General features: G+C 41.3%; 1 protein-coding gene across 3 annotated transcripts in view; it reads right to left on the reverse strand.

The window, feature by feature from the left end:
- FBLN1 (fibulin 1) overlaps positions 1-18,750 on the reverse strand; it is an 80,465-nt gene that overhangs the window by 19,654 nt on the left and 42,061 nt on the right. For 2 of the 3 annotated variants that reach the window (XM_026868517.1, XM_026868516.1), the window contains exons 13-16: positions 17,939-18,070; positions 17,256-17,379; positions 3,872-4,014; positions 1,762-1,893 (exon numbers count right to left, since the gene is read on the reverse strand). In XM_026868517.1, the coding sequence (XP_026724318.1) occupies positions 1,762-1,893; positions 3,872-4,014; positions 17,256-17,379; positions 17,939-18,070 (531 nt within the window). Of the gene's footprint in view, positions 1-1,761; positions 1,894-3,871; positions 4,015-8,998; positions 9,442-17,255; positions 17,380-17,938; positions 18,071-18,750 lie in introns of those variants that run through there. The other variant, XM_026868519.1, reaches the window with a different exon arrangement.

Below are 18,750 nucleotides of genomic sequence, written 5' to 3' on the forward strand. Positions count from 1 at the left end.
CTTTTACATGGAGGAATTAATTAAGACTCTTACATACAAGAATTAATTAAGACAGTAGTAGGCATGTTTTATCATCTCCGTGTTGCACATGGGGGAACTGAGGTGAAGAAAAGAGTTGCCCAATTCTTCTGCAGAGCTGGGAACGTACTTAGACATATATAATATCCTCTCGGTGTAGGAACGTCCTTTCTCTGCTAAGGTTGTGAGGCAGGTACCCAGTTTACAAAGTAAAATACCACTGACATGCAGTCCTATTATTCAAAATGGAAACGCTTCCCTCGGGCAAATACCTTGGCCAGTCAAACTCCCAGACACATCCTTCTTTCTTATTTCAGGGAGAAAGAAGCACACAGCACGAAAAGCAAACTGCTCTAACTACCGGGGGATCTGATCACATTTCTACTCCAGTTCTAAAGAATCAACCCAGTGCCTGAAATCTGTAATCTTATCATCCTGCTTTAACAGACTCTCCCTCTTTCTCAGCATTCACGTGTGTACTTCTGTTTGATAAAGAAAGAAATATAAACCTAATGACTTATGATTTTTATCTACGGTTCATAAAACCTTTGCACGGCTGACACTGTACTATCACGCTTCCGAAATGCAACAGTGCCACCTTCAGATCATGCCAAATACGGCTTTTTCACAAACCATCGGTGTGGAAGAAGCATAGCAGTGATTTTTCTTTTCATCCAGACCTGCTAGAAAGCCCAGAAGCACATGTATAAACCTGAGCAGAACCCTGCACGTTCACGTACCAAACCGCAAATGTTCGCTGGAAACAGCGGCCCCTTGTCTTCGTCAACAAACATTAACGGAGAGCAAACAAACACTACTTTTTAATACCTGGCACATTCATCCTCTAAGCTCGAGAATCACAGCGTATTTCCCTGCCACTGCACTAGCAACTCACAGTGGGCAGAGCAGTGCATCACCCGGGACCTCCTCCTGCTCTGCAACCTTCACGTCATTTGCCAACTACTCGTGGCTACGTTGGGTCCCAGAGCAAGAGCCAAGCTACAGCATGGAAACATATATCTGTATGCATGTGTATGTACTCTGAAAGCTCTGAAAGAAACCCACCAGAAAGTAAAACCCCACGTTGCCTTGCAGCCCCTCCCTGGTACATGAGGAGATGCAGGTCTAGGGTATGACCCGCGTACGCAGCTATACCCCCTGCACGCCTCAGCCCTGCCAAGCTGAGGCTGTAAGTCAAACGTGTATGTTCCATTCTGAAGTTTCCTCTAAACAACAGCATTTGACAGATCCCTTTTACCCTCTGCAGAGGTGTTTATTTAAAACTGAACCAACCCGCCATTAAATATTACAACAGGTAACAGTTTCAGTAAATTCAGTCCTGCTTTAAAGGTTTGATTATTATCCAAAAATTGGTGCAATGCTGTTTAAACAAGAAAGAACAGGTAATTAAATTTATTTCAGTCTCTTTGTTGACATACTACATATTTTATATTTGGTTTGATTACAATGGGCAAATCTCATCATTTTAAAACGAAGCCATTTGCTTTTGTAATTAGAGCCAGTTCTGAGAAAAGTTAAAATGCTTCTCAAATGAAACTTTAGGCCTCTGGTATTTCGAACAAAAAATTATCTGTGATATTAGTTCAAATCACACATTTTGGACTGGAGAATATTAAATCAATGCAGGCTTGAAAATCAAGGTAGGAATTACTTGCGTTGATTTCTTTGACCTTGTTCTACAAGACTACTGAGAGAAGAAAGTAAACAGAAAACACTACTCACCCACTGTCATACCATCCATGTAACGCTTGATGATATCAAAGGAATCTCTTAAATTTCCTTCTGTTATGTCAAATATGATGTCTGCCTGGTTGGCCGGATACGTAGGTGTGATGGCACGAAGAAAAATAATCTCTGCAAATAAATAAAATGTATCACAGACTGTACTGAGAAGTATTTGAAAACATCACTGAAGAACCCAACAGAATTTGATCCAAAATGACTTCTCCTCAAAGCTGGTGGAGGACATTGCCTTCCCCCCCACCAGTCCCTTAAATTTTAAGTCCTTTACATTGAAAGAAACAAGAGCTGGGGAAAGGGAGGATTTATTTATTTATTTTCTCCTCCTGCACTCTCCAAGAAACCCTGAAGCTAAAACACTATTACTTGTAGAGTCCAGAAAGACCGCTTTTAGAAAATCAGTCAGACTTCCAGCTTGTACCCAAAGAGGGATCCCTGAGGATCCACAGGGTGGGCAGTTGTGTGGGACCAAACAGATAAACCCCTGAACTCTGATTCTCTTAGGCAGTTACACGAAGTATTGCTATTACACATCACAGTCCTTTCGAGTACTGGAGGAGGGGTTTAGGTTTATTTAAAAAAAAAAAAAAAAAAGTGAGACTATTTTTCAAGCCCCTTGTGAGGGAGGTGAGTATCATTATTCTCATTATTATCCTCACTCTACAGATGATGAAACTAAACCACGGGGCTGTAAGAATTCACCCAAGGCCATGCACTGAATTACAGTTTAGGAACGTCTTCTGGGCTTCAGATTGCTAGGTCTCATCTCTTTTTATTAAATCATGAGGATGGACTAATGAGGGAATGGTTTTGGGAAGCATCCTGGGCCAAACCCTTAGCTCTGCTGCCAGTACACCTGGTGAAGCTGAAGGCGTGTGCATGGGAGAAGTGGCTATGGGCCATTCCTCAGTTCCCTGTGAAGCAGGGCCAGCCAAGGCCTGAAACAGGCCTGCTGCAATCTGTAGGAGCTCTACACAGCTAAATTGTTGGTTTAATTGTTCCTATTTAAACAAGGATTGGGATGTTTCTTGTCCTACTCCCTCCGCCTGGTGCAGAAGTGAAGAATCAGCTTTGGTTTTCATTTAGGACAACTTGCTGAGATAGCAAGGCTGAGACCGGGTGCATCAGAAATAAGGATTCAAGATCTTTAAAATAACCAAAATAATCTTCCTTTCCTGCATCGCCTTTGCCTCTCTCTGTGTCTGTGGCACAGTGGCTCATCCTTCAGAGAAGCAGGGCTGAAGGCAGTCAACCCCCTACGGATGTGTATGCGGAGAAGCTGCCAGAAAAGGAATACAAATGCCAAGGAGCAAAAAACTGGTTCTTGATCTGTTGAGTTTCTATGTGAATCGAGCCAAGCGAGTGCAATCCTTGTGGAACTGCAGGATTTCAAAACTTGCAAGTATGGCACAGGCCGAAGGAACTAAAGAAATACACGAGTTCCCAGGAGAGTGCAGCATCTGGGGATGGAGAACTCCCTCTGGATGACTGGACAGCTACTCTCTTGGATGCTTTTTGAAAATCTTAGCTTAAAAACTTTCTGTCCAGTCCTTGGAACTTCCCTTCTTTTAGACTGTATTTAAAAAAAAACCCATACTTTTTTTTTAATAGGTCACAAATCAGCAAATCACAGTACTAGATAGTATATTCAATATAATGTCTGCTGTGATTAATGCTTGCATGTAGATAAAGGCTCCGTTCTTGGAACAAGACACCTGTCAGTAGTGAACAACACACCATAAACAGATGAGAGAAATACAATGAGCACCTACTTCCTGAAAAAAAAAAAAAAAAAAGGGAAGAAAAAAAGTCGTGGGGCACACAGCTATTATGTGAGTAAATATGGGAAATGACTTCAGACTCAGTATTTCCTCAGACTGGGAAGCTGTATGAGTTAGAGCTCACTTTCTTTGCCCCATAAAATTAAAACTCCTGGATATCGAAGGTTTTATTTAAATTAATAGTACACTATAATTTGGAACCACGCAAACATTTTACTGCACTGGTAGCTAGTCTGGCTTTAGGCAAGGATTTCCTGTGGGGGTTTTATACGTTGTAGTCTATTAAACGGAACAAGGAACAAACCGCTTACCTTCAGGTCTTGTGAATTCTCTGAACGTGGGCAGTGAAATGACAGTGTGGGAAATTGTGTGGACTGGATCCAACACACAGTTGACATCATTTGGTCGACAAGACTTAATGCAACGGATAGTATCTGTCTTTTCAAGCCTGACACTAAGAGAAACGAGAGAGAGATGCATATATATTTCCTGAAAATTAAATACTTTGTGTGTTGCAATCTGGAGAGCTAGAAGATATAATTTGATGTAAGTGTTCATTCTTCACCTCACGGACAAACGCAGAGCATCAGAACTGCTGGACCACTGAAAAATTTGGCTTGGCTAATAGTCGCAGTCTAAACCCCCGCAAACCCCCTCCTTCGAGCCAGGCGTGTAAAAACGGGGAGAACTGTCGTGTGTAAGGTGCCACGTAAAGTCTCTTCCCAAGCGCAAACAGGACCAAACAATTAGGCCCAGACCCTCAGCTCAGCACACGGGTGTGGTCTCACCAGTTTCAGTGGAGCTTACACTCATTTCCACAAACCTTTTTTTGTTCTCCATGTGATACCAGTCATACAAACCAGAAACAATTGTTTCCATTCTGGAAATCTGGCAGGAAATATCTGAAGGGCCAACTTTCTTTCACAATTTTCAGTGCAGCAAGAGCCAGAAAAGCCTCTCTTTAAGTTTTTGGTTTTGCTGTTGGTTTGTTTGTTGTTTTTTTTTTTCACACACTCCCTTTCCATCTACACTGAGAATACAGAGAGAAATGGAAACTTGGGGAGGAAAAAAAGTTAACCACGTTATTTAAAACCTCAAAGATCGAATTCTGAGTTTGGGGAAATGGTAAGGTCATTTCATATTCCATCTCAACCAGCTGCTCATTCGTCCTTGAAAGTCTATTAAAAGTTAAATGACTTCTTCTCACCCTTGTCCACTAGAGTGAATTTAAAGTCACTTACAGTTCAAGAGCTTCACACAATACCCGGTCTGTGTTCATGAGAGATGAAAGGGCTACGCTGGGACACAATGTGACTAAGCCCCACAAATGATCTCAACTTTGACCTGCCCATTTCTTCATATTTCTAAGTGGAAAAAAGAAAAGACTGCAGTGTCAGAGGGGGGGAATTAAAAGATTAAAAGGAAGAAAAATTCACTGAGTAGAAGGGAAACAAAACTGGAAGCTTGCGTTTGTCAGATACCCCTAGAAACAAATGGTTCTCGCTCTTTTCAAAATGCGTTACCCAAGTCCACACCTACAAGCCATCTTTTTTCAGATGTTCAAAGGGACTTTATGGCTCTATTAATAATAAATACATCAGTAACTTCTCATTATATGCTACCCCCATTTGCTCATCAAAGAAAACAAAGCCAAACACGCTGATATTGTATGAAGCTAAAATAAAGATAAAAGAGAAAACATGAATCAACATTAAGGAAATCATGCTTCAACAGATGTGAACCGGCGGAGTCCACGGCAAGGCAGTGAAGCTGGGGTAATTTACACCAGCTGAGCCTGGCTTGTTATTCTCACTCTGCAGTTGATGTTTTGAGACTGGCCACCCTCAAAAAATTCATCATTTCCTAGACATCTCGTAGGGCACAGGATAGGCCTTTCTGCTGAAATGCCTCGTGCTGATCGTTTTGGAACAAATTAATTCTGGATATATAGACATAACAGTCTGCCCTACAATAACAGATTCCAACCCTTTATTTTAAACCTCAGCTGCCAAATTAAGAGAGGACTTCCAGCTAGCTGACCCTCACGTCTGCCAAATACGGATCAGCTAAATTACAGAAGTCTGGTTCCAGCGTAAAACAGTCTATTTCAAAATATGTTACAAATAGAATTGAGGCAAAATGTACATCAATCATGTTTGTTTCCCTCTCTCCTTTTTTTTTTTTTCTTTCTTCTTACTGCATATACAGGAGTTTAGCAGACACTTGCACCTTTCCTCAGGATCCCGCTGAGCTGGGGTCGCAACAGCCAAGTCAGACCGGTTTTACTTCCAGTAACATCTTTACAAACTCTGAAAAAGTTCTTTAAAAGTTCTCTTTGTGTTATATAACACATAAATAATAACCGTAGCATCATCTAAAGGTTGTAGGGACGTCAGTAAACAGGAGCTTGCGTAACTCATTTTGGGACATTATCACTAATGAAGTGCAGGACACACAGCACCCTAATTTTCATGGCTGTATCTAGATAGTAGAATTTGTATTCAAAAACATCGTGGTGGGAGTGTCTGAGGTGTTGACTATTGGTCTGCCTTTGCTCCTTCCCGGGAAGAAAAGGGGGTTTTACTCTTGACATCAGCTGGAGCAAAATTTGGCAAATACAAACATTTCTGAAATTCTCATCCCAATAAAGCTGGGAATTTGTTTAAGATGAACTCCTAGGTAAGACTTACATTCCTAATTCTCACTTCTGATCGACAGGAGTAAAGCGTTCTGGCATGAATTAGGTACACCGCATACAGAAACGGAGGATCACCATGATCACGAGGGGTTTGTGTTCGTTTGTAACTAGAACTGACTTCTAGACCCCTGCACCCTGTAACCACACACCTGACAGATAAATGTGTGTGTCAGCTCTAGTTCTTTGCACTGTTTCTCTCTCCTCTTAGAAAGCCTGCAACCGTTTCTTTTTGCATGCTCTGTCCACGCAGCTAAACTTGAGTTTGTGCTTTCATTTGCCCCTAAATATTCATTATCTGATCTCCTTTCTTTTGATATCCCTGCTAATTGCTTCATCACAACCCAAGTGCAGCTGGTAACACTTTGTTCTCTCGCTGCTTCCACGGCACATCTCTAGACATCTTCTGGAGTAATTTCTTTGACAACCAGCATCTATTTCAAATCCTGATATTTGCTATTAATGATGCACTCTGATCTCAAAATACTTTTTATTTTATCCTTACATATCATCTTTGCATTTGATCTTCTGATTAGCTGACGTTTTCCTTTTTTGCTCATGTCCTATTATAGTAGGGACTGTGACTGATAAAAGTTTCTGCCTAAGCGCTGAGAACTTTCTTTATTCAAATCTTTCCTTTAGGTTTTCCCCCTGTAACAAAAATTGCAACTTTGGAGCTGGTACCTCCTCCAGGCCTTTTTCATTTAAAAGAGAAAAAAGTTAAGAAACCGTTCAATTGCTCTGGTTATTTTGCAAATGATCCTTTCCTGAATATAATTTTTTTCTTTCTTCTTGGTTCCTGGTGTCATTCCTTTTTCATATTTGCTGTTGGATTCAATTAGTAAGTTCTTTGGACCAGGAGCCATGATTTCATTTTCATTTGGAAAGAACCACACACCTAAATGGCAGTGCATAATTACATGCACGTTCTTGAAAGTTCCCACTACGCTGCAGCATTAAAGCATCTAATACAGCAGAATCAGAGCTCCGTGTTCTTGAATTAGTTGCTGAATGCAATTAATATGGCAGCATTTTACAAAACTGAGGGCCAAATTCTCACACTCCCTTCTTTTCCTGCCAAACAAATATATATTAATGCTTGCAAAAATGAAATTTATTTTTGAATCTTTATCCCACTTAATTATGGCCTCATAATGAACCAGTAGCCAGAGGGCTTTTATATACAAGCATCTTCTGTGGCGGTGAGAAACCCCATTAGCTCAAGTAGCAGAGGCTTGTGCTTTCAATATTGAAAGCTGGGACTCTATCCCCACTGGCAACTTCTGGCAGCTTTATAAGTATGTGTCAACAGACTTATTAAACATTGGCATTCCTCGTGAGACTTGAACTCCTGTCAGCCAGCTGGGATAAACTTTGCCTTAGGGAACACGTAATACTCTGGCAGAGTGCTGCGATCATGCCCCAGTCTAGTCCTTGGCTGCTGACGGGCCTGAGAGCTCCCAGCTTACAGCTAATAGAGCAGTTCCTTGTGTTCAGGTGACTAAGGCTTGTGATCTTGGTTTAGAAGGTTCCCAGTTTCTAACCTTGCACCTTGCCTGTGCTGTCTGTATTTACATAGAGAAGCAATTTTTTTAATATATGCATTCACATAGATTATTCCTCGTTCAGCTACGGACTGACTGTTCTGCCTATCTGAGCTCAGGATGGTATAAAACAACAATTTTTAGATTATACCTCCGGGACTGAGCTTGTAAAATTTGTCAATGCAAGGACTGAAGGGTAAAATAAATCCTTTTCCATCTCACAAAACGAAAGAATTCCAGATAAATTCCAGTTGTATTGTCTACACTGTTCTTGATTGCAGAGAAAAGAAGGAAGAAAGTTGTAGAAGTAAAGGGAGAAAGATTTGGGTACTGGAATTCTGGCTGACCTTTCAGGGCTGCTAGGGCTTGGTTGGGGGTTTTTTGGTGGTGGTTGGTGGTAGGCGATGTCTTTACCGTTCAAAATGAATCAGCTTTGATATGGAAGTTGGAGAGACAAACATGGTATGAGACCAATGAAGTATCTTTTTCACATGTGGACACATCTCAGGATACAGCCCATGAATCAGAAAGGAGCTCTCTGCTACTAGCTGAAAGCTGTTAGGAAGTTCATTGCTGTTTCCTCACCATTAGTTTTTCAATTTCCTGGGAATTCCACAGAAAGGAAGATGAAAAATCTCTAAAATAGATGTTCTTTAGAGGAGATTCCCTTTTGTACCTTCCTTAAAAGTTAGAGGTGGGATGTGTGGCTGGTGGGAATCAGCCCAAGCTCACTGGCTACCACAGAGCCATGATAACCAGCACAGCTTGAGAACCTGGCTCCACGCTTTCAAAGTGACTTGTGTGCTGGGGCACCTCTGAGGGCCTAAGGGCCTAAATTATGTCCTTTGAAGAGATTTTCAGAAAATTCACAGTATTTGCCCCAGAACTGATGAAACTCTCTAAAGATGTCCAGTTGAAACAGCTCAAATTTATGTACCTGTTTTCTTTTGACAGTTTAGACCTAAACATATGCAGCTGTGTTTCATCAAATGAGACCAAGTCCACTACTGTGTGAAGTAAATTGATAGTTTTCAGTCCTCAGTATATTCAGATAATAAGCTCTTGGACACCAATTTCTGCTTTTTATAATGATGCAGGGTACACACAGGAATCTCTCCAAATTGAGATGTTCAGTGATAGGGGAAAGTGGAGAACTGTAATGATGATGGCAAATAAAATGCAAGTGCAGCATGCAACAGATGAACTAAAACTTTATTAAAATTGGGAAAAAAAAAAGCGCTATTCTTAGAAGAGAAAAAATAGCCAATGATGCCTGTAAGTTAGGGATCAAAGCTGTGCAGAGACAAAGATAAAAAGTTTGGCAATAAATGTGTTGACAGTTCCATGGCGGGAAAGTTGCATTTGAATATTCAGAAGAAGGTCTCTGGGCTCTGTGATTTGCCGCTGCATGACCACAATGCCACTGTGGTTGTTCACTTTTTTTGTGGTGAAAAAACCCTCCTGGTTCCCGCTGATGATGGACAGCAGAATTTTATCCCCAGGGACAGCATTGGAAGGGCCCATGCGGAAAATGTCGGTGGGTACTTGAATGTTGGTAGGAAAAGAGAGGTGATAGTAGGTTATTCTCAGAGGCAGGCTCTGGCACTCCTTATTTTCATTACAAGGCAAGCGCTCACAGCGACTGCAAGAAAAGTGAGAACACAAGACAAGAGGAAGATTAGCGCACATTTAGCAAGCGTGACAGGAGAGCAAGGGCGGTGGGGGTGGGAAAAGATACGGTGACTTGTACACTGTAGCTGCTCTTCAGCCTGGCACCTCAGTCAAATTGCGAATGGACATTTATTAAATCAGGATGAACTTGGCTGTGGTTGGTGCTTTTGGAGGAGCGTTGCCACTTTCAGAAGCGTTGCCCTTTCTTTGCATGTGCAGTCGGATTGAGGCTGGCACCTCAGCGTGGGTGAGAGTTTATCTGCATTTAGATCAGCTATGCTCTTCCTAGGGGGAACACTGGCTTTTTTTTTTTACCCCCCTCCCCAAATTTTATTCTCTTGTTGATTGGAAACATGTTAAATAAAGGAAGAGATACTAGTTAGTGAGTTGACTGTGTCCTACTAGGGATGTCTGGCTGGATGTTAAGACTAGCAAAGTATTCTAAAAACCACAGTTGGACGAGGAGTTGGTCCTTCTGACCTATGTGTGTTCATCATCTGACAGCATACAGAGGAATGTAAGACTTATTTCCAACACTGCCTCTACGCTAAGGTTTATTTGCTTTGAAGACAAACCTTCTTCCTCCTGATGTGGCACAGTATTTCACCAGGAGAACCAACCTGAGTCAGTCTAACACCCATCGAGGCAAGCACTGAAAACAAGATCCAAGAGCCTGATGCCTCCAGCGTGCACCCTACACATTTCAGTACACTTACGCAGCCCTGAGTCACAGGAATGATGCTGGTGGATGAGAAAGTTGCCCTCTGCTGTTTCTTTCCCTTATCTAGGCACCACATTACAGTGAAAATTCCAGAGAACTAGGAAGAGATCGCTCACACAGGCTGAAAGTGAACAACAGGACGTCAGCTCTAGAAATCATGATCTGCATGGAGGGGGCAATCTCCTCCCCTTCTGTTACTGAGAGAAGTGAAGTCTGTCCAGTAAAACATGGCACAGACAGGTATTAAAGTCATTGCTCTTAAAGAATGTTGTAGTTTACCAGCACATTAATGAAGATCTGACACGTCGTGATACCTGGTGGGTTTGAGAAGTGTTTAAAGAATTGCATGCAAGGGAAGTTTATATGAATTTCAGATTAAAGATAAGCCCTAGTCACCACACTCAAGTTGGTTTCCAAAGACCCTCTCAGACAGGTGCACAGAAGTAGAGGTAAACATGATGAGCTCAGCTGGATGTTGATTTCCCAAAATGTGGAGGTGATCAGGTTGTGCATTTAGCTCCGAACCTGCCTCATGCACAACTATGAATCAATTAAATTCTGTACAAGAGTCTGTCCACTCTAAAGCAATATTCAGTCCACAGGATGAGGTTTGGGAACCTAAACTATATCCAGTTCTTCACTAAGAAATGCTCCAGCATGAACCATGGTTTGCTTCTTACTACCTCAAGGAAATTTGAGTGCCCATTTATTTTATTTTGACATATAAACCAGAGCTATCAGCAGTATCTGGTATCAGCAGAGCTGTGCCTCATAAGCAAGCCCCACTTTGTTCCCAATGCATGGCGACCTGAATTCCAGGAACTCAACATTATACACAAAATAAGTATTTTCAAGAAGAGTAGCAAAAAGCACCCTCAGTTCTTCAGTTGATGTGTTCTATGTTTTCTTTTAATACCACTTCCAAATGAAAGTACAAAGCGATTCTTTGAAGACTGAAATGCATTCTTAATTTTATTCATGTGTGTAAAGAGCACGCACAAGTCTTCACAGGATGGCCAGCTAATTAGGTATGGATACTCTTGAAATATTTTCAGGTATAGCGAGTTCTTCATTTTTTTTTCTGAAATGTCATCGGTAACTCCACTAAAAAGAGTTTTGTTGAAATAATGAGGCTACTTGGTTTTGCTGAAACCAGGAAGCAAGTGAAGACAGTTCATTTCTTAGTTGGAAATGTTTTCTTCATGTAAATCTTTTTTGGAAGTGTGTACATGCTCATGAGCACAGGCTCACAAAGATGCCCTGATGTCTTCTTTTATAAAACACATTTTAAAGTAATAGTCAGATTTTTTTCAAGAGAACAAAAACCCAAAGCTCTCAGCTTTCTAAGATTTCAGAAAGGGCATTCTGCTGATTCAGAAAATTGTTTGTGGAGACAGATGTGCCTGCAGCTAGGAGCTAGAATTATTCAAAATTCATCATCTTTTATCTTATTCTTTGGTGGTGCACACTACGCACTGCACATTTCACTATAGGTCTAGTTAATGTGCACTAATTGTTCCATCAAATAACCACAAAGGAGAGATAGCAAATATTATTGCTTTCAAGAGCCAGAGTTCATTCTGGGGTCATGCACCACAAAGGCAACAGGCACCGAGCATTTAAACCCCAGTGTACTCTCTAGGACTTATTTAAATGCTTCCCTTCAGTGAACAGAGGAAAATCATACGGCAGGGGGAAACCAACACCCTACTGCCAGTGAGCGAGCAGCTCCGTGGCACCTCAGGACGGAGGCCACCGAGCCACCATGTTGTGTCGCTGTGGCAGAGAGCACGGGGCTGGGGGGGACTGTACTGAGGAGGCAGCAAGATGCTACCAGAGAAACCCAAGAGAGAGCTCAAGGAAAACGTGCCCTGCTTTGCAGTGAGGCCGTTTCATGACGCTTCTTTGCAAACCTCTGCAATTAGGCTGGTGAGCTAGAAAAATAAGCACATAATGCTGCTAAATGCTTATTCCTGAATTCGTTCCTGGTTATTTTAGCTCACTTACTACTCTGTTCTCTTAGGTTTATTTATGTGGCTGAAATACTGCTTTAAAAGGATTATTCGGAGTTTGAATTTCATCTATCAAACACCGGTTCCTCATAAAGGAACATAAAACTACCAGAACTAGAGAGATTCCATTTTTGATAATGATTACAACATTTCCTAACAGAGAAATCAGAAGAAAATATTTTCTGCCTTCCCTCCTGTTAATTTCTGAGCCTGGTTTTCACATGGTACAGAGGCAATTTCTTCCATTGTGCCCACAGGAATTGAGTGGTATATAACAATTCCTCCTACACCGAAGGGAAAATAATTTTTTCTCAGAATTTATGGCTTTGCAATTTACTCCATACAGGGGAACCATGCTGAATGACTAACCAAGCATTATTACTAAACGACACACTACACATCTCTGAAATTCCACCCTGCTGATTTCCAGAGCTGTAAGAATCTTCCGGGCCTCCTAGAATATACCCCACTACAAAGGCACTTGCTCATGGTGACATGGGGGTGGATTTGCTTTCAGCAGGTTGCACCACACCTTGAGGCCAGGTGAGCCATCAGCACACCACAGACCTCTACATTTATGTTCAGAGAGCAGCTGTGTAGGGAAGGTGGGCTTTGTCTTGAACCAGACCAGATCTTAAAGTGAATGAAACCAAGTGACGGCTGGTTTTACAGAGATATTTCTTAACCAGAGGAGAATCTGGAGTTCTACTTCAGGCTCGGGCAGAAATACAGTATCCAGTACAGCAGACAGGATGGACAAATACTCTGCGTGTTTCTCCTGTCTGGAGCTGGAAAATCTCAAGAAGTTTTCAAGCTACAGAAGAGACAGACCCATCTTCATTTTACCCTCAGTGCTGAGCCTTTATTCCTATCCTCATCTCCTTCATCTGTCTTTCCCGACCTGGCGGCTTCTTCCTATCCCCTTTCCTTGCCTATTGCCCTTCCTGCTCGCTCAAACTTGAGATCAGGACTATCTACTCAGGCAGTGCCCATCCTCCTCTTCTTGCTCTATCCTCTCCTCCATTCCCACCCGACAGCCCTAGTCCCAAAGCATACACCCCTTCCCTCAGCATCTTTGTGCAGCCATCCCAGATTATTCTTTGCTCTGATAGACCATCCAAACCCAGCATCAACCACCCTTAAACACAAGCACCCAGGTCCTGTGGTTGGCTTCCCCCTTGTCTCTAAATTGTTTTACGCAGTTTTACCTTCTACCCTTCAAGTATCTCCCAGGTTCATTCTCCTCACCTGGTCATACCTTCAGATCCTTCTCTCCCTACATTCAGACTCCTTATCCCTCAGTCTGCCTTTCTTTCTTACAGTCAGCTTTTCTCTCACCCGTGCTAGAAACAGCTTTCTTATCCATGGAGTCTGAGGGAAAGCACAGAAAAAACAGCCTCTGGGGTTGTCAGGGCTGGCAGCACCTGGCCCAGGACAGATAGAAGGTGACATTATGGGGAAGACTGGGCTTCCTTCCAGTGGCTGTATGTGGGAACAGTCTCTAGAGTTTCTACATGCACATATTAGACTGCTTTAAAGAACTACAAGAAGCTCAGGTTTGCTAAATCATAAAAAAAAACACCCTGTTTGTTGCTAAAAAAGAAAGACCTCTCTAGTGATAGGAAGAGTTAAACTGCACTGAAGAAGACAGTCAAACACAAAGGAAGACTGCCACTGAGGCTATGAAATCCTTATCATTCAAGGACTTGAAGCAAAAGTTAAACAACTCTTAGAAATATTCCAGCTAGACCTGACTCTGTTTTGGCAGACACGGGTGGATTAAGATTACCCATTAAAGGTCCTAATTTCCTAAGGTTTAGGAAAAAAGACTAAATGCGATTGTACAAAGTTCATCATTTCAGAAGGTTCAGAGGTTTCTGGTAAGGGTGACAAAAAGTGCAAAAGTAATCTCCTAACAAATTTCAGGTTTCTGCTCCAAAACATGATATCAAACTGTTAAAAAAAAAAAAAAAAAATCACATCAAAATCGTTTTGAACTCACAAAACAATCTGTTCTTCCCTATCATTGTTCTTGGAAACGAGGGAACTGCTTTGTCTGAAATTTGCCAAAACTTGAGCCTGAGTCAGACACCTGGCAGGTAAAATTTCAGCCGTTGGTTATGTTTTGGCAAAATTCTCAGCAGTTAAAAACAGGTCCTACTAACGAGAAGCGACCGACCACCTTAATAACACACAGACATGTCTAGAATATAAAAATATTTCCTGATCTGGCTCAGTGCAGTACACATTTCTGACACACCTCTGTAAGAGCTTCTTTATCTTTTCTACTATTTTTCTTGGCTTAAATATTACAAATGTTAGACTTCAGTGTCACACAAAGATAATTTAATTGTTATGCAAATTGAAAACAAAAAGTGTTTGGCAAGGCAGTACAGCAACTTAAGTCCTATTGTGAGTAGCAGTAGATCTTAATTATCCTTGGAAAAATACCAAGCCTATAGGCTGATCAAGGAAAAAAAAAAAAAAAAGCAGAATTTAAGCAAAAGAGATAAGACCTTCAATGAAATTGTTACCATTAAGGATCAGACCATGCCAGGCACTTTGCTGGTTTGGGGGGAAAGGTTACACAGGCTGTTTCCTCCTGAAGCTCAGAGTATCTAGACAGCATCCAGAGCTTTCAGCACGTAGCATGGGATGATCCTGGAATGACTTCACCTGATGACAATCACCACTGCAACAGCCACCATGCAAAAATCTCTGCTTTAAAGAGATGGGGTAAGGAAGCATCTGAGGGCTGTTGCCTATACATAAGGATTTTAAGGAAAAATAAGAATGAACAAACTTGGAATTGCATGACCGAAGCCTATTAAATTACAGCTGTTCCAAAGAAAATAGTGGAAAATGGGGTAAAAAAAAAATCCCAAGAGGTGCCAACTTGATGGTAATGGAAAACGTGTTGTCTTTCTTATGATGTGCCAAGTTGGTGAAAGTGGAATGTGTTTTGAATAAGAAATGAGGAAAACGGTATCTGTAACAGATACGATGTTGTGAGAAGCCAACTATTTTGATTTTAGAGTCCTGGCACAAGGTTGAGTGAAAAAGTCATTTAATGTCATTATCATGCAAAAGTTAATGATGACATGCGGGCTATCAGGTATGTTGGGTTATATATGCCAAAAAAAAAAAAAATAAATTCAAGAATACATAAATCGGATGTAAAAAGGGCACTAAATAGCTGTCTTCCAAAACAATTCCCCAGTGGGCAAAAGGTAACCCAGACCATAACCCCTGATTCTGACATGTTGGTGGTGTCATACTCGTATACTGGCTAAGGACGAGAGTTCCTACCTCCCCCCTGAACTAACTTGGATTTTTTGCAATAAAGACAATGAACTCATATTCTCTTTGGTTTATGCAAACACATTTTTGACAATAAATTTAGTAACTGTGTCTGTAGCTGTTGAGAGGGGGGAAAACCTAATAAATCCAACAAGATAATAACTCAAGGAATTAAAATAATTAGAACTTCACGGAGCAGCTACAGGATTTGTGTCTGACTCATAGGCTAATTATAGCCCTAGCACATCAGAAGAATCTCTCCCTATGAGTCTGAGTTGGGCAGAGTAAACCATTACAGGGCCCCAACAACCCAGACACAGAAAAACAATTCAGACATTCTACTACTTCCCCAAAAGATCCCTTCCATCTCAAATAGCCATTAATTTCAACACATGCATAAAAATACAGGTAAGAAAGGAGATGAAGTAGAACGTGTGTGTGTGATGTGTATCTATAAACTGAACTTTGCAACTCAGGGGTGTCCAGAAGAGTGGAAATCTGCTGATTCTGCTTAGTGGCTTATTGCAAATGACTTTGAATTAGTATACAAATGAACCCACAAGATTGCAAATAAAGAGAACATTTGGATCACGAGGCACTGCTTGTTTATTGATGTGACAAATAGAACTTAAAATTTAATTACTATTGACACTTCTCAGAACACAAGCATATTTTATAAATGCCTGGGTTTATATGACGAACTCCCTCTACAGCATTCTGATCAAATACATCTGCTGTGCCATTTATTTGGCATTTCACAGATGAAGGTTTAAATGGAAGCTAACTAATCCCCCCCAAAGTCCCTCTAACGATCAGCATTAGCTTCATTCTACAGAGGCAGCACACTCAGTTTAAGCTAAAAGATGGTGGCCATATGAACAGTGACCGTGAAAAGCGATAGCAGGCTGATGAGAAATGTGGTTTCTCAGTTTTCCTCCCTAACTGATGGTGCAGACACTTACCTGGGTATGGGGCACCTGGGGGAGGGACCATGGAGCAGCCTTTGGAAGAATCACTGGAGCACAGGGTGGCCATAAAGCCCCAGGGCAGAAGGAAAAGCAGCCATAAACTCTAGCTATGCAGCCAAAATTTTGCCCCAACTTCTCCACTCTGCTTAGCACCACCTGATGGGGATAAATGAGCTGCCAGCTGCCCCTCCTCCCAAAGCTGTCTCGTATTTTCAACACCAGAACGCACAGACTGTCTCTGAGCTAGGCTGAGACACAAATATGAGCAGCAGCTAACATAGCACCCTTGCTAGGATTCACAGCTTTTTTAACAGGGGTGAAATGGTACTAAAAAAAAATAAATTTAAAAATCCGACATTCTCGCAATGCTTTGCAACAGAACTGGTAAGAATTCAGAGGGGGAGGTAAAACGAACACTTTCGCTGAAGTGTAAGAGTAAGGAAAGACTATGTGTGAAAAGAAATAAAAGACAGAATTTGGAAGCTGAATGTAACCCTCCTAATAGGGTGCCTGCAACATAGCCAGAGAGAACATCTGCTTATGGCTCTGGAGAACGTTATGACACAAACCACTGACACAGGGCATTTTTTAAGGGAATACCTCTTTCTGAGCCTCAGGAACATGAAAAAGGGACCAGACCTGGATGTGAAAACCACAGGGCAGGCCTACCAACAAAATACATATTTGCTGGAATCCATTATTGTATTTAAGTCAGCACTGGCATGACATAAAGGAGATCATGTCTCCAAAAAAACTGTTCAACCTTGAAAAATAAAGCACTTACGTATCTCCTGACTTGCGGTAATTCTCTGGGCATTCCAAGGACAGACAGCGAAAGCCTCCCTGGATGTTAAAGCAGGTCTCATTGAAGGAGCAGTTGTGGCTTTCTGCAACACACTCATCAATATCTGCCAAATGGAAAAAGGTGAGCGGATTAAACACGTGCCTTGCCTCTACTTGCAGGTGCCAGATGATGGAAGTATCACATATTAGGTACTACAGAACACGGCGTGCAATTAAATGTTACTGCAGGGTTGGAAGGGGAGAGCAGGAGAACAAAAAAAAGAAGAAAACTAACCCAAACAACAGGCAAGAACAGGAAAAGGAAGAGCAGCAGTGCCACTAAGTGGACAAGACCTAAATATTTGCTGAAATGTTTACAGCATACTATTTCCTTTTAATGGCTAAACTATCTCACAGCATTTCACACTGGAAATCTTCATCTTCAGAATTTTTTATAATTCTTTAATAAAGTTATAAAAAGTATACTCTACTGCATTCTATAGTTTACAAGAGAAATTTCCTGTATATTTATTATAAAATACTGGTTTCTTCAGATTTCAAGCTGATGTTTACTGGTTTATCTACAATGTTGTAGGAAAGACATTATTTTTAAACACAAAAACTTGGTAGAACTTTTCAGAAGTCTACAGTCCAGTCAGGTCTCCCTGAAGTTCTTGAACTCACCTTGGCAGTTGCGTGCATTGGGTGCCAACCTGTAACCAGTGGAGGGACAACTACATTGAAAGCTCCCAGGAATATTAATACATCGAAAGGAACAGATATGTCCTCCAGTAGGTAAAGCACATTCATCAATATCTGCAAGAAGAAACCATCGCTAATTTACTATGTGTTCAGGACATTCTGCCAGAGAGAGTTCCCACTGAGAGCTCCAAACATAGTTTCATGATTCTAATTGCTGGGCAAGGAAAAAGATCATCAGACAGGTGTGACTCTAGTCAATAAAGGCTGTCGGGAATAAACGGAGGTGTGAAGAAAATTAAAAGCAATATAAGGGCCCAAGAGACAAAGTAAATGGATGAGAGCAAGCACCTCACAGTGTCGTATATCATCGCACTTTACAAAAGGGAGGGAGAGGAAGAGTTTGATCCTTGTTCTTACAAAAAAGAAATCGAGATGAGGTGTCCTACTGTCTAGTAAATCCTGAAGACTTGAGTCCAAATTCAGGATCTTGTCCACAAGGTCATATCCGCATCCTCCTTGTATTTGAGGAGAACCCACTTACACATTACTTCAGAACCAGCCACAAAAAGAGGATATATAAAATACTACCTAGTAATATTGTATAGTACATATGTAACACATGAATGTGTTTGTATCTTCACTTGCTGAAGACTATAAATTGTGTCAGTTCCTCGGGTAAAAAAAACCCAACCAAACAAAAACCAAACATTTCTGGCAAGTTACAGAAATAGGCCAAGCTACAACTGAGTGTAAACAGCAAAACTGACACCACACAAGCAAAGATATTTTTAGAC

This window comes from Athene cunicularia (genome assembly GCF_003259725.1).
Source record: "Athene cunicularia isolate RWA chromosome 1 unlocalized genomic scaffold, athCun1 chr1_part2, whole genome shotgun sequence".
Taxonomy (NCBI): domain Eukaryota; kingdom Metazoa; phylum Chordata; class Aves; order Strigiformes; family Strigidae; genus Athene; species Athene cunicularia.